General features: G+C 35.6%; 1 protein-coding gene across 1 annotated transcript in view; it reads right to left on the reverse strand.

Annotated features, from left to right (window-relative positions):
• Nucleotides 1-7,594, reverse strand: part of LOC144959151 (carboxy-terminal domain RNA polymerase II polypeptide A small phosphatase 1-like) — a 22,994-nt gene extending 15,400 nt beyond the window's left edge. The window contains exon 1 of the mRNA XM_078891649.1: nt 7,155-7,594. Coding sequence (XP_078747775.1) covers nt 7,155-7,230 — 76 coding nt within the window. The 5' untranslated portion in view covers nt 7,231-7,594. The remainder of the gene's footprint in view (nt 1-7,154) is intronic.
• Between the last annotated feature and the right edge of the window lie 4,889 nt (nt 7,595-12,483).

Consider the following 12,483-nt stretch of genomic DNA (forward strand, 5'->3'; position numbering starts at 1 on the left):
TAAGCTGGAAGTGGATGATGATAAAGCTGCTTTATTCCGTTTTCAAAGAGACAAGATACCGGATGAAGAAAAAAATTGCTTTAAACACACACACCACCTTAATGACGACAAAAGTAAAAGGCGTAGTGTGGAACAAAAAAGCATAAACACGTAGCAAATTTTTTTTTAGAGCGTAATAATACGCCTTTTGGTGTATAGTTGGCGGCTCTGAAATGTTGTACGGAGTACTACTGGAGTACTACTCGAGGAAAACAAAAAAACAAAATTTAATCATATTATCTAAAGTATCTTCAGTGTATGGAGTGATAAACAGAGCTGGAAGTAATATAATCTATATTAGGAAAATATTAGGAAAAAATGGATATTAATAAATGCTTCACAGTCGAAGCTTGTTTTTGTTTTTAAGGGTTTTACGGCACTTGCAACACATTTAAATCATATCAGCGCCAGTAAAATCAGTAAAAAGGAAGAATATTGGATAGTAAAAAGATTCTAAAATTACAATTAAAAGGATTTGAGGAAAAAGTAAGACAAAAGGGAATCGGTTCAAATAGAGAACAGATCTAGATTCCAAGAGTGACATCACTTAAAAATCTCACCCAGACATCCATACATATATATATAAAATATTTCAAGTCTAATTATGATCAACTTCTATAATATTGTTTTGAGCATTCGCTCTCATCAGAAAGTGCCTGATGAGAGCGAATGCTCAAAACAATATTGTAGAAGTTGATCATAAATATACTTGAAATATTTAATAAATAGTTCCTTTTACTTTTATATAAAAGTTGAGTACTATTATTTCATGGTTTTTGTTTTATATATATATATATATTTATATTGGTAAATTAATAATCACGTTTGTCAGGCTATGATCTCCAATTAGATTTAATTGAGACCTATTTTTGGGAAGGGGGGAATATATAATCTAAAATAAACCAAGAAGAAATTTAGAGAATTTGATACATAAACAGAGATACAAAGTGAGACAACTCAAGAAAAACTGACTATTACAATGTAAGTTATTCCCCTTTCTTATCAGCAACTAATGGGGCAAATCTTGTGTGTATGTGTGTGTGTTGGGGGAGGAGGAAAATAATTTAAAGAGAAAGCTAGAGAGAGGAAGGAGGTGGGGGGGGGGGGGGTATGTAATGGTAAATAAAATATAAAGAGTGAAAGGCAAAAGTGAGATGACCCATGATTTACATTCAAATGAAAGTTTATGATTGCTGTCATCAGGATAGTTCAGGGGTGTCGATAAAAAATAAAAATTTATCAGATGACGCAAGTCAAGATTATTATTTAATCTGATTTTGTTATCATATCAGGTTTTCTATACATGTCAGTAAAGTAGATTAGAGTTTCATGGTTGTGATAAAAAGACCTACCACGGCTGATTAGGGATAAATCGCTCTTGAGGATATTGAAAAAATAATTTTTTATTCCAAAGATGCAGTGAAATCTATTCTAGTGACACTAAGAATGAAAATGGTTATTATTATTATTACATAGGTATTATTATACAGACCTGCCAACCATTCATATTCCAAAAGTGGAATTAGAAGGTCAGAAAATAGGAATTTGAGACAAAGAAAATGGGAATCTTTCAACAATGGACAATTCTGTATCAAAGTGACGACTAACTTTGCCACCAAACACATAAAAACAGTATTCGGGCACAGCTGGCAAAACTACATATCACAATCATTATGTGATGGAATGGGGAAGGGGGAAAGGAGTGCATTTAATTTTCCGATTTAGCTCCCTTTTGGCAATCATTAAAAAGAAAATTCACCTTTTTAACCCCCCCCCCCCCCTCCATTTTCATCTTCTGCTTATCATTACCTTCTTTATTGAAAATCAGAATCTTTTGAGACAATGGCGGAATTGTGGAAAGGAAGATAGTGAAAACAGGAATGATTCCACCAAAAAGCGGAAAGGTTGGCAGGTATTATAGGCATACTACATTCTGAGAAAGAGAGAGTTGTTTTCCCTTGGTTATCAGTCAGTTGACATTATTTAACAATTAAAATCTATAATCATATTAGTACACTATCAAAAATATTTATTTAATTTATTACATATCAGAGAGAGAGAGAGAGAGAGAGAGAGAGAGAGAGAGAGAAAGAGAGAGAGAGAGAGAGCGAGAGAGAGAGAGAAAGAGGGGGGGGGGGCTAATTAGCCCAGTGGTTACGCCCATGCACTGTGACCTGAAAGGTCCTGGGTTTGAACCCTGCTTCAGGCACATTCCTTGGGCAAGATTGCTTACTTTGGACCACGTGGGTGATCCCTTTTGACAGTGTGGACGTTTGCTTGATGGATGATTACCGATATTCTTCCAAGAAATGCATGTCATATGCCGCATGGAAGGGCATAATTAAACTATCAGATAAAAGCAAATCTATGTGTAGACTGAACTCTTTATTCAATATTATTCATATTCATATTCATGCTCTTTGTGAGGATCAAGTAAGCATCTAGTTCGGCCACTGAGTAAGATTGGGCAGTATAAAAAGAAGAAGAAGAAGAAGAAGAAGAAGAAGAAGAAGAAGAAGAAGAAGAAGAAGAAGAAGAAGAAGAAGAAGAAGAAGAAGAAGAAGAAGAAAAAGAAGAAGAAGAAAAAGAAGATGAAGAAGAAGAAGAAGAAGAAAGAAGAAGAAGAAGAAGAAGAAGAAGAAGAAGAAGAAGAAGAAGAAGAGAGATGATGAAGAAGAAAAATAATAATAATAATAATTATTATTATTATTATTATTATTATTATTATTATTATTATTATTATTATTATTATTATTATTATTATTTTTATATTTCTATTACTATTATTATTATTATTATTATTATTATTATTATTATGATTATTATTATTACTATATTGACAAAGTTATTGTAATTATTTTGTACATGAAGTATTTTAGAAATTGTGAATTAAATCAGCTGCTGTAATCACGACCCACTACCCGATTGACAGATTTTGTAATATTACGTGGCTCCAAAATAAAATGGCTATAAATTATAAAACAAAGATTGATAATAATATGAAAAGAATTCAGTACGCTGACATATTCTTTTCCCTCCACTGTTATTATCGTTAACAAAATCGATTAATAATACAAAGGCATTAATCCACAACCAAAGCCAAATTGTAAATAATTGCCTCCTATTCATTAAGACAAAAACAATACACAGCTAAATGTAGACCTATAAATATAAATGAGCTCTATAAAAATTGACTGAGACTGAAACTGAACCTCACTGAAATTCTTCGTATCGTATCAGAAAAATCCAAAGAGTCCAGATGAATAGTAAACAGCAAGCTCACTTGAGCAAAACAATGGCAGAAAACTAATTTACGTGGGAATTTATTAGGCTACTTACAATTGTTTCTTATAATTAGGTACCCACATCAGTGAATGAACGGTCAACCAGTTTGTTTACAACGCAAGGCAATCGAGATGTGCTTGTAGCAATCATATAACTTTTGATTTGAAGGTGTCTTCATAACGCACTTCCGGCTTTCGCATTAAACTTTTTCATACTTTTAGGTTCTACCAAGTAAATGTGGTCAATTTTGGCTTAGACGAAACAGTGAAATTTATCGCTCGGCGGCGCAGTTAAAATTGGCTACCATGGGGATCACGACAGATTTGGAAAGTGAAAAGATAATTTCACGAAGGCTGTGTGAAAATACACTGGGGTGTGTTCAGACACGGCAATTCTAAGAAGCGTCGATTAGCCTTGGCAATATATCCATCGTAAATATAAACGGCCCTTGAACTATGCGTAGCTCTGTGGAACATTCCTAATTACTTCACGGCACAGTGTGGAATAGGTGAGCTTTTAGTTCTCTACCTTCGCTGCGGTCAAGAGGTCATTCACTCCATCAAATTCCCGACCAGTGCAACGGGTTATCTCCCGCGATACTTAACAGATTTGTTACTGATATCTGGTTAAATTACAATCGCTTTTACACAACCACAGTCAATTTTACCAATTTAAACAAATTGGCAACACATTGAGAAAACTTTGATCTGTATTTTGATACCAAACACTCTATCATTAGAATTACTGTCTTTGAGATATTTTGCATTTAGATATCAGCACAATTTTGATTATAGTTTGTTGAATTTAATTTATTGATAGCATTATTACATGCAAACAAAACGAAAGAAACTCTCAAAACTTGCTCTAACCGATGGAGGAATAAAGTAACCTTTCATTCATTCCCTCACAATTTGTGCGTTACTCTTAGTTCTTTGATGATATGCGATAACATCTCGGTGCAGCTGTCCAATTTGTTTCCCCTTGATCATTGGTGGTTCAGAGGGTTATGAATTCCGGTCATTGAGTCTTCATCGCACAAATTATATTCAACAGATGGTCACACAAGTTTAGCTTAATATTATATGAACACGATTATGCCAGCTTTCCATTCCACTAGTTACAAACGTGGTCAACTAAGAACACTAGAATAAAGTCTGAGCCGTTTCACATTTCAGTTGTATATATTTGAAATTTACTTCCCAGGTTAAAATATTGTCTCAGTACTTTGTGGGTAAAAAAGAAACCTTGTATAGTTTGTAATTATTTTGATGCAATGATCAATATATGATTAATTAAGGGTGATCATTTTAAGCATTCGTGATACAAACATGACTTAACGAAGGGACAAAGGATAAATAGTAACCATGTCATAGAGAAATATATATATATATATATATATATATATATATATATATATATATATATATATATATATATATATATATATATATATATATATATATATGTGTGTGTGTGTGTGTGTGTGTGTGTGTGTTTGTGTGTGGGAGAGAGAGAGAAAGGGATAGATGGATAGACAGATAGATAGATGCTTACACTATAAATTCAAAACAAGAAATATAATAATACATAACAGAGAGATGATTTACAAGGAAAAAAAATATCATTTCCCAAAACAATAACTATACATTTGACTGTTTCCCTCTCAGCCAGGGTATCAGGACAAAACCAAGTAATCCCATTCCAAGACAAAGACAGAAAGCATGTTGGAAAACAGATATAGGGGGATTGAAGACGCAGTAAGTGCCTCCCTGCCCACTATGTGAGGTCAGGAACCCCACAGAGAGAGAGAGAGAGAGAGAGAGAGAGAGAGAGAGAGAGAGAGAGAGAGAGAGAGAGAGAGAGAGAGAGAGAGAGATATTTTCATTTCATTAATGAAGGACAAAGACATTGGTCTATAACTGTATAAGTCACTCTGTGGCCTCCATAGCCTCATGATTTACACGTGGCATATTTTGTGCTGTTTCCATACTTTTACATAACGGGTCTTCTAATGTCACCCTGTTGTTGTTCTTTATTATTTTTGCGTTTTTCAAGAAGGTTGAGCAAACATCGCAATCACTGATTTATTTTATTTCGACCAGATATGGTGACTGGGCATGAATAGTTGCTGTTTGTCAGTGCTTTCCCTCATCTTTGTTTTTAATAGCATTGTCTCTGTCGGGAAAAAAAATGTAATATCGCCTCGCAGACATCATGCCCAGTTCTACATGTTGGTCAGGGACCCTATTTAAAGCGTTTTAAGCACGTCTAGTGAAAATTGCGCCAAATAAAAAAGCTCAAAATCTCAACATTACATAGTCTGTCAAGACACTTGTAGCGCATAGTTTTGAGGACTTTTTAGCATTATCATTATCAATGTCCACATTAAAGATGAGATAATTATCTGGTTTTAAAGATTAATATCTGGTTTTAAATCCTGAAACAATTATGTTTTGAGATTCGTTTTCCTTTCTTCTGCGTACACGGTAGCTCCAGTAACTGGTTTGCCGCGACAATACAAGCAATGGATGGACCTCGCTCTGTATGTGTGTGTGTGCGTGTATGTGTGTGTTATTTTAAAAAATCAAACAATACAATTTAACCCATTAAAGGCGAGATTCAAGATTACCATGTATAAATGTTACAGTGTACGTAGATCCTGAGGCTAGGTGCCTAGTTAGTAACGAAAATAATGATATCAAAATATCTGCGATATTCCTCTTTATAACGAAGTTATGCATCTTTAATTGCCCCCCCCCCCCACTAAAACTTTTAGTAAAAGTGAATGGCAATTTCCAGTCATAACTTTCTTATGAGTGAGTTGTGTCACAATTTCAATTTGACTCCCAATACTGCTGCTCACTAAACTGCCTAAAGTGTACATAGACACTCCGTAATAATAATAATAATAATAATAATAATAATAATAATAATAATAATAATAGAATACGACCCACTCTACTCATATATAAACAAGTCTGAATAATAAAGGCAAAGGATTTGATTTTGTAATAATCGGTCAATTATCATACTCGCCGCTCACACTCTGAAAGAAAGGCATCAAAAATCATAAACTGCTATGGTCCTACTACAGCTAATCTGTGGGAGGAAAGTAGCATAATTTATATAGCCTAATCATCATCTTTTTGCAATTTCAACAAGAGACATTCTAATACTAATCAAATTACTCACAAATATTGAACAATTGCGTGGCTAATAGGCTAATAATTTTAATTTAATATATATTACGTTGAACAGTGGTCAGTGAAATCTAACCGACCAATAATGTCCACAAGTGTCCACACTAACTAATAAGGACTAATACTAACTATAGAAATAAAGTATAATAGAAGAGATTTATGTCATTTGTTGATTGTTGAATCAATTATTATTGATGGATGGACATTGCCATTAAATACGATGTAAAAAGAATTTAATGGTTAAAGAATAAAATAATAACATACTGAAAGACTTAAACATAACAATGGTAAAGAGTGGGAGCAACTGCAGAGTAAGTGATGAAAATCGAGAACAACAAGTGTAAGTGTAAGTTATAAGTGTGTTGTTCTCAAGGAAGCAAACTGTGTCAGAGCCAGGGGCAAGGTTCTCAAGACAACTGTTTCCGGAGAAAATCAAATAGTGGTTTAGAGAGAGTTTGATGTAAAATTAAAGGTCTAATATTTAGCCTTACGTAAAATGTTAATAAATGTAAATATATAAATCAAACCAGGATGGCAATCCTCCGAATGTAAAGGTAAACAAGTTTACATTCCAGAAGATATCAACACACAAGCGAGCGCCATTTTGCAACCACTTGCATTTCAACCTACCATTTTCCGATGCAGGGAATGCATTAAGTAAGTCATCATCACGGGAAACTTGGGTAATAATGGACGTACTGTCCATTGAGAAAATAACTGCAACCTCCGGTGGGCGACGTTTTTGCAATTGAGGCCAGAAATTCCTAAACAATGTCACTTAGGTGAAACACATCATAGTAGACAGAACCTTGTGTCGGACCACATACAACACACATTGATTGTAAACTTATGAATATTAATGAGAAGGGGTGAAACGGAGAAAATGGTTTTCGGACTCAATGAGTTGTTTCCCGAGAATTGTGATCTTTAAAATATAAAAATTACTTAAAACGTTGGCCTGATGTATTTGCATTACATATTTTGGATTTATTAACAATTAACAATATAAAAACAATTTAAAAAGTCCTGCACTGTTCACCTCGAGCCTGGGTTAGCTAGGGTAAAATGCCAAGAGTCCAACCAACCAATCAGAAAAGAGGTCAGAGAAGGCGTAACGAACACGACACGAAGTGGCCACTAATCATAATAAAGTTCTTTGAGGTAAACAACAAACGCTGGTGACCGCTCGATAGGGCAGGTAGATTGAGTGGACTGTGGTCGAGGAACGGAGGACAAAACAATTTATTTCATTCTATCCTTCCCCGCTTATTGTTTGATCGGTTTGAAATAATTGTATTAATACACCATTACACAAATTATTATTAACTTTATAATATAAAAAAAAGAGGTTACAATTACAAATCGAATAAAACATTGTCATTGTTGCAAAAAACACAAATAAGAACTCAACAATCGTCAGTATTTTTCTAATCTCCTTTTGAGTAGCAAGGTCTTGGATTAATTCTTGCGGTCAGTATTATACCAGCAGCTTCTGGTGATCAAACAATATTATTACATACAATCATTTCCGCACTTTTTGCCCGTCCCCAAACTCCGGATGGCCAGTCGCTGTAGCTGCAATTTTCTGTCAGATTCTCCCCGTCTTCCGAAATTTTGCCCGCACCCAGTTCAAGAGGACATGCCACAGAGTTGTGGTCATTTGACTACTCCTAGACGGTATCCTATTGTCCGTCACCTCCCGGTGCCTCTTATTGCTTGTACATAATCCAGGTAAGACGATCTCCCCACCCCCATGAACGGAACTCTTCCCAGTCGACCTGATTAAATTAAAATTATAGGGCAATATCCACTAAATGTGCTCAAAGCGCTTTACAAGGGGTCCCTGGTCAACAGCAACATTTAACATGTAGTATGGGACATGACATGATACAATTTTTCGGACACAGACAACGCTGTTAACGGCCAGATACTCATTTTACACCTGAGTACGGTGAGAGAATTTGAGTCCCAGGTTTGAGAGTTATTGTCAAAATGAGGGTCATTTAAATCGATCGATATTTGAAGGACGAGTTTTCTGGCCAAATTTTTAAATGTGGGTTTGTCCAGAGTACGGCAGAATTCCAGCTAGGTATAGTCTCCCTCCAAATATCAAAAGGGTTTGCTTGTTTGCCATGACTGGTCGACCAACTGACCATAACACCCCCCTCCCCACCAGTGGCGGTTCTAGCCTATTTACAGTGGTTGGGCAAAGATGATCCGGTCATATATATATATATATATATATATATATATATATATATATATATATATATATATATATATATTATTTATTTATTTATTTATTTTTTTTAATTATAATTTTTTTTTCACCTTTAAAAAAAATATTTCAACCACAAATAATCACATTCACAATGAAATGACAATACCAGTAGATTTTAATTATTCCAAACGTAATCAAAAAATAATCACGAAAGAGAATACAACTAAAAACTAAAGCGACGAGACATAATGCGACAACACCTTGACAATAGAAGTCCATTTCGTTCACTCGAAAAATTAAAGAGATGCTTTAATCCCTCAACGGCGAGATTAATATTTCTGTTACATTACTGGTTTTCAGTAGTATGTAGTAACCTTAAAGTTTTCATCGAGAAGCAACAACAGCGATATGACTCGAGTTTCATTCAGAGCTGAAATTGCATCATTTTTACTGCTGTCTTGGTGGTTAGAATGATTGTGCCGGTGGTGGTAGTGGTTGGAATAGTGGTAGCGGTGGTGGTGGTGGTGGAGGAGGAGGAGGAAGACGAGGCGGTGAGGGAGGATGTAATTATGATAGTGGTTTTGGTGGTGCTGTTGGTTAGAATGATAGTTGTGGAGACGATTGTTGTACTTGTTGTTAATATTGTTGTTGTTGTTGTTGTTGTTGTTGTTGTTGTTGTTAATGATGATGATGATGATGATGATGATGATGATGATGATGATGATGATGATGATGATGACAACCACGATGTCGTCGACAATGATGGTTACCACCAACGATATTACAAAGTTTATTTAATCTTAGGCTTTCGCCAATAATTCACACAATACAATTAAGACAAAAGAATGTTATCAATCTCTCCTCATGCATTCGTTATACTATCACAATAACGACCGTGTTATCTTTACTCCTTCCCAATGCTATCTATACAAGAGTGCTATGCTCCTTCCCCAACCAACCCCTAGCTTCCCGCCTCTTCGTCGCGAACTATCTTATGTATGTATTAGCTTCAGGACGGGCAAGTACGGAATCTGCCCACCCTTCCTTTAAACGTCTTTATTTCCTCTATAACTTAGAATTCAACTCTCTCCTTACTCAGAAGAGTATTTCTCGTATACTAATTCAATTGTTGAGAAAACCAAAATGGTGGTTGTATTAATATTTATTTAGTCGTGACTTTTGAATAAAATGTTTTGTTTTATTAGAGGAAATACAATAGAAAATTACATTGTTTTGCAAAATTATTTAGTCTGGCAATAAAAATACAGCGGTAATTACTTTAAGAATAATAAAAAAAAGAACTAACAAATTAATTTGTTAAAAAACAAAAACAAAAAAAAACAACAAAAAACAAATAAGAAAACAATTTAAATAAATGAGTTTTGAGAAGTACTTAAAGAAAACGAGAAAAAAAAAAGAAATAATTTAAATGGATAAACAAATATATAAAAACAACACAAATTAATACTAAATTGATATAATATTAGTAAGTTAATAAATTTAATTCAATACTGGAACCTTCCCAAAGTCATTACATCAATGGTACCAGCACAAGTAAGGCAATAAATAAGAAAAAGTTCGTTTGCCAAAATCTCTATTTAGTTTTCACTGGTTAATAAGGTGGGCTCATTTGAATTAGCCCGACCTAGTACTAGAGAGGCCAGACAGCAAAAATCGGAGTTAGTTCACCGTCAGGCGACGTGACGATGAGATGACGATGTGGGCGGAGTGGAGTGGTTGGGGAGGGGAGGGGGGGGGGGTTGATAAAAAGAACAGGAGCGTATCCTGGTTTATGCATTACGGGGTGCATGGTCATTCGCAATCTATCAAAAATACACACAAATTGATTTCAGTACGAAGTATCAAGTTTAAGTAGTAACTTTTGAAATTATCTAATTTAGATTAGATTATTTCGGACCTGGTAATACAGCTTATAACTTGAAAAAAACAGGCTGGTATTTGCCCACCCTGCCCATTATTACCAGCCGTCCCTGCTCCCCACACCCCAACAGGACAAGGAACTCCTCGATGTCTTTCGCCATTCCAGACTCCCAATGGATTCGCATCTTTACTCCTTTCCCCCTCCACCATCAGGGCCTGGAACTCTCTTCCAACCATTACGAAACAGCACGGCTCATTGGAGATGAAGTGAGTAGTTAGGAAAGTGCCAGAAGACGATAATAGAGAATAAAAAGTTCGCGGCGGTGATGGGGGTTTGAACCCGCGACCTTACAGGTACGACAACACCGCCGGCCAGGAAGAGCGTGACTCCACCGTATGAGCTATCCACGAACCCTAAAATTTGGAATTGTAATGCTTTAGAACGTCATTGTCCATCACCAGATCTTCTCGTTCGTAAGACAACAGATGGGCCATTTTTAAATCTTCAATGCGAAGTTTTGGCTTCAAGGAAGAGGACTGGGTCCCACTCTTTGTTGAGTGTTAGAGATAGCGTTTCCGACACTGTCTAAGATTCTAAATTATATCAATCAGACTATAGAAGGAATGGAATTGACGTCACTCAGCTCTTTGTTGTTGTTTTTAGACAGTCACTTTCTAGTCGCTTTATTATTATATCTATCAGACTATATTCTAGATTCTACATTATTTTGTGTGTTGTTACGAATTATCCGGTTGGTGGATGCTGTGGTGAGTATTTTACATAAACGCATAGCATCAATACTTCTTCTTCTTCTTCTTCTTCTTCTTATTATTATTATTATTATTATTATTATTATTATTATTATTATTATTATTATTATTATTATTATTATTATTATTATTATCCTCATCATCATTATCGCATCATCATCATCATCATCATCATCATCATCATCATCATCATCATCATCATCACTATCATCATCATCATCATCATCATCATCATCAACACGTTTTTCTTGTTCTTGTTCTTCTCTTCCTCCTCATTCCTCCTCCTCCTCCTCATCTTCCTCCTCCAGAGCTGTAACGATTATCCACCCATAACCGGTTATCCCGTGGCCATTGTAAACTTATAGCCTGACACAAGAACTCATTCGGTCTATTAGTTTGACGTCATTCTTTAGGTTTGTGCAGCGTCTGGTAAGTTGTCGTTAGTAGTGCTTAAGAAAACAAGTGATCCCATTGGTTGAACTATCGAAGACAACTCACGATTTGTTTTCTTTTGTCGCCAAAGACTTTTCTTTTGACGTCATTTTTTGGTCAGTGTCCGGCTATAAGTTAACGATGACTCCGCGGTTAAAACAGGGACGGATGCTCTCAACGGATTAAAAAAAAAAACAAAACAAACCCGTTCAACGGATATTCATTTTTATAGATAGTATGCACTTGACTAAGAAGCTCACAACATTCCCATCCGGAAGTATAACGACCAACACACAAAATTATGTGTAACCATGAACTTTATAGTCTGGTTAATACAGATAAGTGAGGATTACTCATAATGATACTTACTTACTTAATCCTCTTCGGGCCTTGAGGCACATGGGCACATCCACCAGACATCCTCTTCGGGCCTTGAGGCACATAGGCACATCCACCAGACTTCATTGGGGCCTTGAGGGACATAGGGCATACACCAGACATCTCCATTTTTTGCGATCGGCTGCTTCTGTGGTGACTGTATTCCAGGACAGGCCTGCTTCCTTTAATTCATTCTCCATGGTCCTTCGCCAGGTTTCTTTGAGTCTTCCCCGCTTTCTCTTCCCATCTGCTGTCCAGTACAGGGCTGTATTGGGA

Source organism: Berghia stephanieae, chromosome 13 (genome assembly GCF_034508935.2).
Source record: "Berghia stephanieae isolate SIO BIC M18660-M18661 chromosome 13, UCSD_Bste_1.3, whole genome shotgun sequence".
Classification (NCBI taxonomy): Eukaryota; Metazoa; Mollusca; class Gastropoda; order Nudibranchia; family Aeolidiidae; genus Berghia; species Berghia stephanieae.